The 14,532-nt window shown below is 33.4% G+C and overlaps 1 protein-coding gene across 1 annotated transcript; it reads right to left on the bottom strand.

The window, feature by feature from the left end:
- Positions 1–12,608: 12,608 nt before the first annotated feature.
- On the bottom strand, positions 12,609–14,495 carry LOC127253121 (toMV resistant protein Tm-2 netted virescent-like). Its single transcript, XM_051277558.1, has 2 exons — positions 13,010–14,495; positions 12,609–12,861 (listed from the first exon to the last, which is right to left on the bottom strand). Exons 1-2 carry the CDS (start codon positions 14,493–14,495, stop codon positions 12,851–12,853), a joined length of 1,497 nt encoding a protein of 498 aa, XP_051133515.1. The 3' UTR covers positions 12,609–12,850.
- Between the last annotated feature and the right edge of the window lie 37 nt (positions 14,496–14,532).

Below are 14,532 nucleotides of genomic sequence, written 5' to 3' on the forward strand. Positions count from 1 at the left end.
GTGAGTAAGGTAGTGTGGATTGATAGTTCAAATCCATGTGTTTTGTTATTGGTTGTGAGATATTGGCAAATAAAGTCAAATTTGCAGTTTACCTTTTCAGATATCAAATAATATATTTTATCTTCTTTACTCGAAGATTTTAGATTGAACTTAGGAATTTTAAGTTTCTAAATAATTCAAATAATTATTTGTTAAAGTTTACAAAATTTGTAAGTAGGATTGAAGTTTCAACTAGTGCAAAAATTTAATTCTATACTATTGTTGTCTAAGAAATTGAGATAAAAGCAATATCTAATGAGGTGAATGTTGCATGTAATTAATGTAACGATGTAGTGAAGAATGAAATGGAGGTGATATAAGTTGTATGAGTCAATGTGTGTAGTGATTGTGTTTATGCCAGTTATGTTGTATACTTATAATATGCAGAAACTATACAACTCAGTGGATATAAATGTTTGCAATTACGAATAAATATATTTTCAGATATAATGGATGTTATGCCAAACGAGTGTAGGAAATTCTTATGACTAAGGATAGAAAAGGTGTGATGTGAGTGGTATGGTGATAGGTGATAGAAAAATGTATACTAATAACTTTTTTATGGTTGAAAGAGCAAGAGTCATCACAATTGCTTATTTAAGCAAAATTCTCGGTTTCATTGATACTTGACCTTAAGGATAAAAAATGGATCCTCTGATTAACATCTAAGAATATTGTAAAAAGGAAAAGCTGCTATCCTCATACATCACTGCAACATCATAGAAAAATTTCTATGTCTAATTAATTATTACTTAGGTGTTTGACTCGTTGTCAATCCCTAGTTACCTATTTTTAGTTTCGGTTAAATTATGAGTAAAACGTTGATGTGGCTGCCACTCCTGCCATTTTTCTTTGCTATGGACCATCTAAACAATGCTTTTAATGTGTGACAAGAGATAGTCAATTTATATTTGCTCTTCTACAATTTTACAAACAACTGAACATAAACATATAAAAGGTGAACATGAAGTAGTGAGTGGATTAAATGAGCAGCGAGATCAATGATCTTGTATAAGTAATAAAATTTAATTTATACATGTTTTACATGCAATAAATCTTCGTTAGAAAGGGATGCCATTGGCGGACTTGGGAGCTTAAAGGAAGAGATCCTCCGTGAGAGTCCCCTGACCGGCACTCTAATCTACTAGATATAGCTCTTTGTAGTTTAACCTCTTAAAAATTACAGCAAAAGTATTGTAGGAATGATATATCAAAACCAAGAATAATTCTCCAGAAAATGTGTCCTTCATTGAACAAAATGGTCCTAAATATATATGATAGGTACATTAAAGAATATTTTATATTTTTACAACATATCAATCCTATTTATCTAATTATATCCTAAAATTTAGTCTAAATCAATGTACCATTATAGTCTTTGTGTAAAAAGAACTCATGACGAGCACAAAATAGAGACTTTGTGAAAATTTTTGCAATTTTTTTATTAGAAAAAACATGATGAAGCATAATAGTCTTATTTTCAGCCGATTTCCGAATATAATGGCAATTAATCTCAATGTTCCTGGTAAGTTCATGGAAGATCAGATTCACTGTGATCTGAATAGCACTAGTATTATCCACATAGAGAGGAGTTTCGCCAATTTTTGGGAACCTCAAGTTAGAGAGCATGCCATGTAACCAAGTAATTTTTTAGCAAGTGATTAACATAGCACAATATTTTGATTCAGCTAAGGATTTGGAGACTCGGTCCTATTTCTTGCACTTCCAAGAAATTAAAGCATCACCTAAGTATATACACCATCCAACAGTAAAACCGGCATGTATCAAGACACTGTGCCTAATTAGCATCACTATAAACCAAAAGATCAAGAGAAAAGTGTGCTGGAAAACAAAGCACTCGGTGAGGAGTGCCATACAAATATCAAACAATTCGTTTAACAACAGGAAAATGGAGATGTAAGGGTGAACTCATAAATTGACTTATCCAATTCGCTGCATAGGATATATCGAGCCTAGTAGTTGTTAAATAACCTAGACTTCCAAAAAGACGCCTATACAAATTCGAATCTTAAAAGAGTTTCCCTAATCTTTTCGATATTTGTAATTTACATCAATGGATTTATGAACATAAGTAGTATTTTCTAATCTAGTTAATTGAATGATATCCCAAAGATATGATATCTTGGAAAATCACTAATTGATCACATCCATAACTCTGCAAATTTGATGTCAAGTCAACCTTGTCATCTTGGTCATGCTCATGATTAATGCCTCTAGAATCTTTTGATTTGACAAGATATTTAAAATCAATTTCAGAACAAGAAGATCCGCTTAGTCACGCCCATCACTAAAGCCACCGGAAACTTCTGAAAATTTTTGTCTCGAAAAGAATTTGAGGAACAATTCCAACAAACTCCACATTGCCATAAATTTGATTCAAAATGATATCCTCGTCGCCAAGACATAAAATAAAATGTAATCTCTCATTATCTAGAAAACAAGTATCATGTTATGCCTAAAGCATCTGCAATAAAGATGTAAAGTATCTCCGTTACTTTTTATCTTTCAGATCATTTTCTCTCTTCAGTCACATCAGTAGAAATATTCATCTTAATTTTATATCCACAATAAAGTATCTCAATCTCATTTTTTTCATATTTATACATATGTATTATTTTTAAAAAAAATATAGTAATATTTTATCAATTTTATAATTAATAAAGAATAAGTTAATATTAATATTTAATTTATTTCTAGTTTTTTAAATAACAACAATATATTCTATATTGGTATTGTAGAATACAAAATTTTATAAATTATAAAATTAGCATATAATAACATATTTAAAATAACTTACAAAAAATAATATATACACATTTATAATATATATATCTCATATACATATGCTATGTGTCCCAATTAAAATGGCACAAATAACAACAAGTACTTATCTGCACCGATGTTTGAGAGATGAGATCTTCTAATTTTTCGTTTTTCTTTGTTTTCTTTTTCAAACGCTGACGCGGTTGCGGATGGCCTAAGTGAAACAATGCAAACATGGTTGTCAAACTCGACTAACAATTCATATAATTATAAATGGGTAAATTACTTTTTTAGTCCCATAACCGACTCCCTTTATCATTTTAGTCTCGTAATCGATGTCTGTCCAAAAATAGTCCTGTATGGAGAAATTTTCGTACATTAGGTTTTCCGACACCGAAGATGCCTACGTTGCACCTGCGAGACACGCTGAATGACACGTGGAAATTTAGATTTTTTATAAAAATAAAAATATTTTTATAAAGTTATAAAAAAAAATTAGATTTTTTTTAATTTCTATTTTTTTTTAAAATTGATGTATTTTTAAAAAATAAAAAATAACAAATTTTTCACGTCTCAACGTGACGCTTATCTAGCAGACATGTGTTCTCCGACCTGTCATGCTAGTGCTAAAGAGGCTTCTCCAACGTGTGAGGACCAAATATTGTTGGAAAATAGTTTTGGGCGAAATCTGAGATATGGTAAATTCTGAAAACACAAAACATATAGAATGTGAAATCAAATTCGAGTCTCGTATAGCACGCGATTTTCTTGAAGCGAATTCGGCCCTCTATCGATCGCCTCCCAAGATAGAACAAATTATCAAAGGAATATCAGATTTCGCAAACCGAATTAGAATTGAAGAGAAATTTCAGAATGAATTTTTGGAATTGATATTACGTCTTCCAACGAGAGGAGAGGAAAATATAATATATATATATATATATTAGATATGTGTATAATATTTGTGTATGGATAGTAGAGTATAGAAAGTATATATATATATGTATAGATAGTAGAGTATTTGTACATATGTGTATTTTTAATAGTACGGATATATATATATGATATTTGTGTATATAGATATATATATATATATATTTTCTAATCGTAGGGATATAAATTATTCATCATTATTTTTTTAAGTCTTTTTTCCCTAGTATGTCAAAATTTTGTCACAATTGGTCTTCGGATGGTTTCTTTCATATGACGTGGAATGTCGTCAGCATCATTTTTTTTTTTTTTTACATTCCACTATTGCCGAACTATGTGTCGTTGGACTAGCTTGTTGAATCGTCTGAGCCTAGCTGCTCTTGTATAATTCGAATGGCTTCCTCCAGTGTTTTTGTGGCTGTGATGAAAGAAGCAATATGGAATCGCTGTTCTTGGAATTTTATTTTTGGATTAGTTGGTTTTGCTGCAATCTGCTTTGCGCTTGTATCTTGGGCGATCCAATACTCGATTTGGTCTGGTTGTATGCTTTTGACAATCGAACATTTTCCCCACCATTTTACGTTAAACCTTCGTCGCAACACTTTGTGTGTATCATTATGAATCTCAAGGGTCCAGGAAAAAGATCCAAGGGGCATAAAATTTTGTACAGAAGTTTGCTAAGGGAGTGAAATAATTTTTTTCATGCTCGGTTGGACACTATTTGTTGGAGAATATATCAAAAAACTGGTTGATGATAGGTGGAAGAATTTCAGGGATAGATCCACGGTATTCCCACCAAGTGGACCGGCAGGGAAGGAATTTATGTTAACTGTTCGATGAAAGTAAATGAGCCATGTGTGGGTTTTTGATTTGTTGGTGAGCCAGAAGGAGTTAAACCAGGCTTGTTGGTATTCAAAGTAGTTGTAGTGTTTGGGCGCAAAAGGTAGGTTACAGAATCTTTCTGAGAATAGAATAGGCTCAGTAAGTGGTAGACCATACCAGTCAGATGGAGAGATTACTCGAAAAATTTTACACTGGGAGTATAGAATTTCGGAGGGGTTTGTCTTTGAAGTTTCATGTTTAATAACTACAGAGGCCGTGTCTTCGAGGATTGATTGGTAGTAGAGAATAGTTTTCCCATGGTCGAAAAGTTTGTAGAAGTTATTTTCTCCAAAAAGTTCTTCGGCTGTCTCAAAAGGGTCAAGGGAATCAAACCCCTTTTCGATGGTAATAGTATTTTGGTAGGTAGGTTTAAGTGACCATTCAGTTCGAAGGGATTTGGTGAGCTGGATTGTGGAAGTAGATGAAAAGGATTTTGTAACAGAGGTGTTTTATGGGGGTTTTGTTAAAATGGCAGCAACCGTAGGTTTTCTGAGAAGATGAGGTTTTTTCGGGTATCTACAGGCTGAGGATTCAGGAACTTGTTGTAGAGGTTCTGGCTGAGGAATTTTTTGTAAAATTTTTAGCTCGGATAAGAGAGGGTTTTTGTCCGAGTCAGAAGTGTCATCACTGAGAGTAACAAAGTATTGAAAGTTACCGTTATAGGAATTGATTGCTCCTACTGTTGGGTCGCCATCTTCAAATCTTTGTTTTAGGGATTTTTGCGTTGATTTTACTGATGATGGCTTGGAAGTTGTTGTATCTTCAAGATCGTCTTTTGGGTGGTATTTGGTGATCATCGTCAGTCTTGTCGATGTGGAGCTTGACTAGTTTCGGCGGCATCTGATCTTGGAGTTCCTCTTTCAATTTCAGAGACCTTGTTGACATAGAAGACGGCATAGCTCCATGGTGATCTGGATTTTGATATTAGTTTTTTATTCTCTAAATCTTGTATTTCTTTTCTACAAAACTCTTCTAATTCTCGGTTCATTTGGATAGATCGAGCTTTAGTTGGAATATTATCTTCACTAAAGCTGGGTTCATAAGAAAGTGTGATAACATGTTTCTTTCGTTCCCAGAAAGCATTAGGAAGATTAGAGCATGTTTGTTATTTTATTAATTCAAGCAGATGAGAAATTCTTTGTTTGGTTTCTGGATTTTGTAGTTGAGCTTCAATTCTTTTATAATGAATATCATTTTTTTAACTCGTTTAGGGTAAATATTTTTTATTATACAATATTATATATTGAAGTTGAATAGATTGAGCTGGCTTCTAGTAAGTTTATTTCAGTTGTTTGTGGTTTTCCTATAAAAGTAAAATATAATTTTTTATTATTTATTGTAAATGAGATCGATTTTGGACCAACTGTATAAGGTGTAATCAAATTTAAAAAGGGGTTCCTAAGATAACTATATGACGTATATCTTTTACTACTACAAATGAGGTTCTTAAATGAATTCCTTCATTTACTACAGAAGCTTTGATTCGAGATGAGACTTTTAATATTGAATTATTTGCTACTTTTTATCTTTGCCTGGGTATTTTGAAGGAATTTGGTAGGGGCAAATCCATCTTTTATACAATTTAGGTCGGCTCCAATATCAAAAAGTGCTATAGTATCTAGAAAAAATCCTTTAGAGAACTCAATCTGTATTTTTATGATATATTTTCTGGAGGTGATTTCTTTCAGAACAAAAAGGAAATCTTGTGGTATGTTTTGAATAGATTGGATTTGGTCTTGTATTGATTCATTAGATGTTTCAGCGGCATCAATATTGTTTATAATTTCGATTATTTTTTGTATTGTTTGTGAGTCCTGGGCTTGTTGTTCTTTTATTTTTTTGATTTCATATTTTAACTCTTTTATTTCTTTTCGAAGGGTATGGACTGTGGGATTCTTTAATATATGTTTGGTATTATTACCTAATATTTTGGTTAGGTCATACGTTTGTGGGTTAGAGTTATGTTAGTGTGTTGTTTTTTTCTAGATGTTGAAGTAATTTTTCGAAACATGTCTTTTGGACATCTGGATTTTCTATTTGTTTAATAATATCAATTAAGTTTTGTTGTTCTTGTGTTATCTTATTGATAGATAGATCTGTACTAGAAGAATCTATTGAAGTTTCATCATTTTTTATGTTAAATATATTATCTTTTTTATCTTCATTAGATGAGTCAGAAGATCTTTTTTCCGTTTCGGATTCATCTTCTTCAAAAGATGTTAAGAAAAGATTATAAAGTTTATCAGTTATTTCATCTTTAAGTTGTAATTCTTGAATCCTTCTTCTAATTTTACAATATTTAGCTATATGTCATGTTTTGTTGCATTTATAGCATTTGATTTGATCTTTGCTTTTTCTTTTGTAGTTATTATTAAGAGATTTTTTATATTTTTTGGCATTATTGTAATATGTAGGTGTTTTAAAGGGTTTGTAATCTCGTTTGTGATAATCTTTTTTATGATATTTTCTATTGGACTTAGACGTTTCTTTACCGTTGCAATTTTCATTAGGGGGTTTAGAACTACAAGCTTCAAATTTCTTACAAAATGTTCCTAATTTTGTTTTTGTTTGTCTAAGTTCCCATTTTAGGTGTTTTTGTATTTTTATATCTTGACATATACAATGTGCTTCTTCTGTTATTATACTAATTAATTGCCCATAAGTGTAATTATCATAATCTATAATTTGTGATCCGGATGAGGTTTTTATTTTATTTCGGACCTTTTCTCCAAATAATGTTAGTAATCCTGCAAGAAATTTTTCTTTCAAGAATGGTTGGTTTGAGTCATCACGAGTTAGTAAACTATCAAGAAAATCTCCTTTGTAATCAGGAAAATCGCTAAGTTTTTTACATCTGAGGTTGGATAAAAGTTCAGTATTTATATTTTTAATATGGGTGGGATCTCCTAAGAAATATATTGATACAGTTTGGATTAAAGAGGATACGACATCTTGTATAGTTTCACCTGATTCATTTAAGATAGGAGTTTCGTATTTATCTATTTTAATAGCATCTAATATGTCTTGTTGTTGATTATAAGTGAGGTATGACTTCCACCATCCTTTTAACTGACCTGAAAATCCAACTATTAGAACTTCAGCAATAGCCCTATCTTGTATATGCCCTTGTGTTCTATAGGCATTGGCGATCATAGTCATTTGTTGTAATAGAAGTATGATTTGATGTTCTCTTAAACCATCAAGATTCCAATTGTATAAGGAGGAAGAATTAAAACGAGTTTGAGGGACAGGCTGAAATACAGAGGTAAGAGAGAGTGGTTGTGCATCCCAATTTATCACATTTTGATGTGAGGAAATGACATTTAAGCGAGAAGATGATGGTGCATCAGGAGCATATTCGGCACTGTTGGTGCCTATGCATGAAAGTTGGGATTGAAGTTCTTTAATAAAATTGGATTTTCCTTGTATAAGAGTTTGTGTACTTTCTTTGGAGATTTGGAAAGTCTTAAAGAGAGGTTTTTTGGCAGAGAAAATGTGTAGATTTGGTTTATACAGTGTTGTGAATTGTGTATCTAAAATATGAGATTCAATTCTTTCCAGTTTTTTTCCGATTGTATTTAGATAAATGTTGGTGTAGTTGGTTTGACCAATTAAATTTTCAATATTGATTTTTTCATCCTCATTAACTTGCTTCAAAGGGGCAGTGTTTATTTGTTGATCTTTGATAGAAAACTTAAAAGCTTGTAGAGGTGGATGATTAGTATTAAAGGTTTTTTCGCCATTAATTATTTCCCAAGTAGGTTTTCTTTGTGTAATAGGATGAAGAGTTTTTTGAACTGGATAAGTGGTTTGATAGAATTCAAACAGGTAAAAAAGGGAATTATTGTTTTAGTTTGTGAGATAAAATTATAAAATGATGTTTGTATTTGATTTTTATCATCAAGAAAGTTTTTAAAAAACCAGTTTCCTTTTTCATAATTTTTTGGAGAATAGAATTCATTATGAAAAATTGTTTTATCTATTGAAAATTATTTTTCTATAGTGTTCAATTCGTTAACATTTTCAGTTGTTGAAGAAAATGTAGGACTAGTTGGTTCGTGTAAAAGTTCATTGTCTCTACAAGTGTAAATAGATTTAGATATTGATGAAGAGAAATTTACTTATTTTAAGGATGAAGTTGGGATATCAGAAGTGGAAAATATGGATGGTTTAGTTGGACTATTTAGTTGGGAAACTCTTCCTAAATCAATGGTACTTGTATCAAAATATGTAGAGTTACTCTCATAATTATAGGATGATTTTGGGTTTCTGTGAAAAGAGAGCCGAACTTCTCCACTGCTACTTTGGGATATAGTTTTAAGATGAGGGTTTGGAGTAAGAAATAATGGTTTTTCAGGTTCAACAGCGTCTTCTAAAACCCATTCATCTGGAAGAGAGACATCCTTCCACTGAATAGATTTTGAGACTACAGCGTTAGATTTGCTTAAGTCTGTTTGAAGAAGAAATGTTTCTCCTCTCTTACTATAAAATTTAACTTTTGTAGCAAAAGCTGATAAAATGGCTTTGTAGTAAATTCTGTATACTATAGCTACAAGGATGGATCCTTCTAACATTTTATAGTTATGAGTTTTAATTTGTAGTACTAAGGATTTTAGTACATTTTTATCACACAGAGAGATTGTCAGATTAGGATAATAATCGAAGGATATGGGTCTTGTGCATAGGCTAGATTCAACTGAACTAAGAAGAGATTCATCAAAGTTAGTAAAACGAGCATCTCTAAGTACTGCAAGGATTGAAGCATCAAGACTTTCTTTTGTCAGTGGTTTTATACCAACTTGGACTAACCCAATATGTATGTATTTATAACCCTTAGAAGAGTGTTTATCTAAAGAATTTTGTGAAAGTAAGGTGATTGTCTCAAAGGGTTTTGATAATTGGATATCACTTTCTTCAGTTTTAATAGCTAAGTCAGTGGACCAAGAGAGGAATCTAGAGGTTTCATATATTTCATTTTTTGAAACCCTTGGTATGGTCCAATCATCAATAGATTTGTTAAAGTTTTCAATAATAGTTTCTTCAGAACGGACTAATTTTTTATAACTAACTGAGCTATTTGTGGACATGGTAGAGAAAGATCGTTGAGAAAAGGAATCCATAAGAGTTTAAATGTATATTTCAAGAAAAAACTTACAATTCTAAGGGTGTAAAGGACATAAGGCGTACCTGGCTGGTCCGGTTACCCGTCGGCAAATATCTCGGAGTTTTCCTATTAAACACAAATGAACACTAATGAACATCTTTTACATCCCCCTTGGCTCTGATACCAAGAGTCCACAGAATCAAAGGATGTAAAAGGATACAAAGTACGTAAGATTAGATTAAAGAAGAAAAAATTAGTGTTAGTGGTCTGGCCTTGCCAGTCCACAGGGGAAGGGATGTTAGGTTGTTAAAATTTAGTTAGTGGTCTGGCCTTGCCAGTCCACAGGGGAAGGGATGTTAGGTTGTTAAAATTTAGTTAGTGGTCTGGCCTTGCCAGTTGCAGGGGAAGGGATGTTAGATTATTAAAATTAAGGTGTTAATATGTAAGCATTACAGTCTTGAATCAATGTTTTTGTGGAGAACATTACGGTCTTGACTTAAGCTTTCCAATCGTATCGGGTTGACATCTTTTGAATAAACTGATGATTTATCATAATGACTTTCTTAAAAGAACAGACTTAGACTTGATACAACTTGGACAGACATATGGTTTATACACATAGACTAAATTGATTAAGACATATAGACTCACAAAGATTAACAAGTAAGAACTTTGGAACACTCAAAAGATTACTTGCCAACTCGTAGCTAGTTACGCAGGCTTCACTAGAACGTTGCTGAATCTAGTTACTCAGACTTCACTAGAATGTTGTTGAATCTAGTTACTCATACTTAACTAGAATGTTGCTAAATCTAGTTACTCAGACTTCACTAGCATGTAGAACACTCTTAGCCCTTCAATACTTCTGGAATTCAGAAAGGAAATAAGGACTCTCTTCCTCGCTCCCCCTTTTTCTTGATGAAATGAAGGCCCTTATATAGGAGGAGGCAGGGGTCTTTCGGCAAATGAGGAGGGACTGAAGTGAAAATGTCAGGAGGTTTTTGTCCTTACGCGGAAAGTGGTGGTAGTCTGGGTCGCCATCATTCCTTATTTGGTAAGTTGGACCTGTGATCTTTGTCGGCCACACTTCATTTTCTGCCCGGTGGAACCTGTCACAGTATATTATATATATATAATATATATATTAGTGTATATATTATATTTTTCAACTTATTTTGTATTTAATCACGTGTATAGAAAAAAAACTGCCCACGTTCTACTGCACGTTGCATTCAGTTGCAACAAACTATTTATTTGATTATTTATTTATTTATTTTTCAAATAAAATAAATTAATCAAATAAAATGTGGACATAAATTATATTGCATTGTTGGGTTATTTATGTCGCACATTTTAATTTTTTCTAAATGTGGAATATTGGCCTTGCTTGGTTCGGCCTGGGTGGTCCTGCGAATGGCTTAAGGATTCCCTATAGCGGTGTCTGCCAGTATGCATTAATGACTAAGTAGCTGTGGGAGATGTTGAAGAAGAGGCGAAATAGATTCGTCACTCAATTGAGAACATTCGAGAATGAGACAAACTTGTCTTTGCCATAACCCTTTACTACGATAGTAAATCTGTTATCGGTATAGCATAAAGTACAATGTACAATGGAAAGAGTCGACACATTCGCCGTCGATACAATTCTATAAGATAACTTAACACAATTAAGGTTATTACGATAGACCATGTTGTGTCAAAAGATAACCTAGCGGATCCGCCAACCAAATGGTTAAACCGTGATGCAGTTTACAAATTGACTAGAGGAATGGGGCTCAAGCCTGCTGAGAAAAAAGTTTTATAAAGGAAAACCCAACCTAGAAAGATTGGAGATCCCAAAAACTAGGTTCAATGGGACAACCTACCTGTAAGACCTATGTGCGTCATTGTGGGGGATAAAAGCCTCAACCCATTCATGTTAACGACTTGTGACAATGTAGTGAGGATAACAAATAACTGCTTTAATGATTACTAAGTGAGTATTGTATTACTCGGAAACTTAGAAAGATCACCTATGTGATAGAGAAGTGATGCCGCTTCAAAGGAGAATTGTCCAGGCTCATTTTTTTTAGAAACTCTCGCAGAACCGGGACGGGTTCCATGAACAAAATGGTCCAAACAATGAGAACCGAACTAGACACATGAATTCTATGTCGGTATGTAGCCCACTTACTAGAAAATTGAATAGTTCAAGGACAACGAGTCCACTGGACAATTGGTAAAGACAAGTTCAAAGGAAATCATAGTTATCCTATGCAAAATTCATCTTTCTTTCTTTCATAGAATCATCGTTTTCCTCTTTCATGTGAGGGATTGTTGGGTATTTAATTAAATAGGTGAAAGATAAATAAATTATATGTCCCACATTTTATTTGATTGATTTATTATATTTGAAAAATAAATAAATAAATAACAAAATAAATAGTTTGTTGCAACTGAATGCAACGCGCAGTGGAACGTGGGCAGTTTTTTTTTTCTCTACACATGATTAAATACAAAATAAGTTGAAAAATATAATATATATATATATTATATTTTCCTCCCCTTTCCGATGGAAGACGTAATATCAATTCCAATAATTCATTCTGAAATTTCTCTTCCATTCTAATTCGGTTTGCGGAATATGATATTCCGTTGATAATTCGTTCTATCCTGGGAGGCGATCGGTGGAGGGCCGAATTCGCTTCAAGGAAATTGCGTGCTACGCGATGCTCGAATTTGGTTTCACATTCTATATGTCTTGTGCTTTCGGAATTTAGCCATATCTCATATTTCGCCCAAAACTATTTTCTAACAAATATATGAAAATTTTTACTTAGGGAACTATTTGAAAACAAACTTCAATTACGATACTAAAATGTAAAGGGACTAGTTACCGGACTAAAAAATGGTTTACTCTTTATAAATATAATATATATATATCCATCTAAGTAGCCGGGATAACCTAGCCCTAGTGGACTCACTAGACTATCATCAACAAATAGTTAGTAAATTCTTAGCTAAAAAACGAAAGATATGATAAACCCGTAGAAATATAATGATCACCCGGTCACTTCAATCTATGAACGAGGTTGTGAAGAAAGAAGTGCTGAAACTTTTGGAAGCAAGCATTCAGGTGTGCCCTATAAACAACAACAAGTGGTCAGTCCCTTTCAATGTGTAGCATGAAAGGTGGCTTTGTCGAACAGAAGAATAAGAAGCAAAATAACACATGCTGATAGTGAATAGAGAGTTTGCATTGCTTACAAAAACTTCAAATCAACAACTCACAAAAATCACTTCTCACTCTCATTTCTGGACCAGCTTCCACTGTAAAATTGGTGCTTATTGACCAGTTTGACAATTCTTGCAATCTCTTAAATTGCAGCATTTCCTGTTTATTCATAAAGGAGACTTTAACCTGAAGGCCTTCAATCCCATAATTCTCTCTATCCACCAACATTTTTGCTGCTGAAATGGCTGTCACTGCTCCGATGTTACGGATTTCAAACACTCTTAGACCTGGAATGTCTCCAATTTCCAAAGGAATGGTCAACAGATGAGAAACTCCACCAACTTCATCACCAGACACAATTTTCAGAGATTTCAGACAGCAAAATCCCATTCGAAAACGTCCCCACCAGCTTCCTGAAGTGATTCCCTTAAGTTTGAGATCTTCAAGATTAGGCAAAGAGGCCACTATGTTCATATCAGCTCGACGAAGCTTAAGGTTGTCTAGACTCAACTGCCTAAGAGAGATTGGAAAAGAAAGACGCCGCAGCAACCTTAAGTTCTTACTTGTGTCCAGACAGAAGCAGATTTTCAATGATTCGAGCATCGAGAAATGATGGAGATTTGCAATACAATAATCTCCCTCTGTCCCGTCATATTTGATTTTTAGTTTCTTGACGCGTTGCATCCTCCACAGGACTTCAGCCGAGCAACTGAAATTTACGATTCTCATAAAAGTATGTAGGCATGGCAAGATCTGCTCGTCTGGTTTGGCTGTGGATGAAGGTGGATCGGGAAGAGAAATTTCACTAAATTCTACATGTCTGAGATGTTTCATATTCCATATTTCCATAGGGGCTGAAACCATACTACTGTTGCAGCAAATTATAGTCTGCAAACTCAAAAGGTTGGATATGGTTGAAGGAACTCTGCACACAGAGGTGGTGTGACATCCAATGTAACGGAGGTCAGCATGTTGAAAGATATCTTCAAAAGAATTTATATGAACGGCGTCCAATACATGCAATGATTTATCCTCTAGCTGCGGCAAATTACCACCGCTGCATATTAGAGTGCGGCACCTTAGTGGATATAAGATATCAAATTCTTGAGAGAGATGGTTCCCAAGAAGAATAACGCGATGCTCATTAAGGATGTCTTGTGGAATGTAATGATTTCTTGAGGCATACACGAACTTCTCTTCACGAGCAATCCTTAAGCATAAGTCACGTATACAATCATGAAGATAGCACGTTTTAAAGTTTCCTATTGCTCCTGATTTCTGTACTAAAACCAAATTCCAGTCAATGAGATCCTTTAAATAATCCTGACCAATCTCTTCCAAACTCTTGCTATTACGATCGGGTTCAACAAGACCCTCGGCAATCCAAAGTTTGATAAGTTGAAGAACACGAATTTCCTGATTTTCTAGAAAAATTCCCATATAAAGAAAGCATGGTTTCAAATGTTCAGGCAAGTATTTGTAGCTCAGAGATAATATGTTGAGGCAGCATTCGTAATCTTCCAAATTCAAAATGGAGTTCATGTCTCTCGCTACATCCTTCCAATACTTTTGAATCAAA

This window comes from Andrographis paniculata, unplaced genomic scaffold (assembly GCF_009805555.1).
Source record: "Andrographis paniculata isolate CXL003 unplaced genomic scaffold, ASM980555v1 Contig49END, whole genome shotgun sequence".
NCBI lineage: Eukaryota > Viridiplantae > Streptophyta > Magnoliopsida > Lamiales > Acanthaceae > Andrographis > Andrographis paniculata.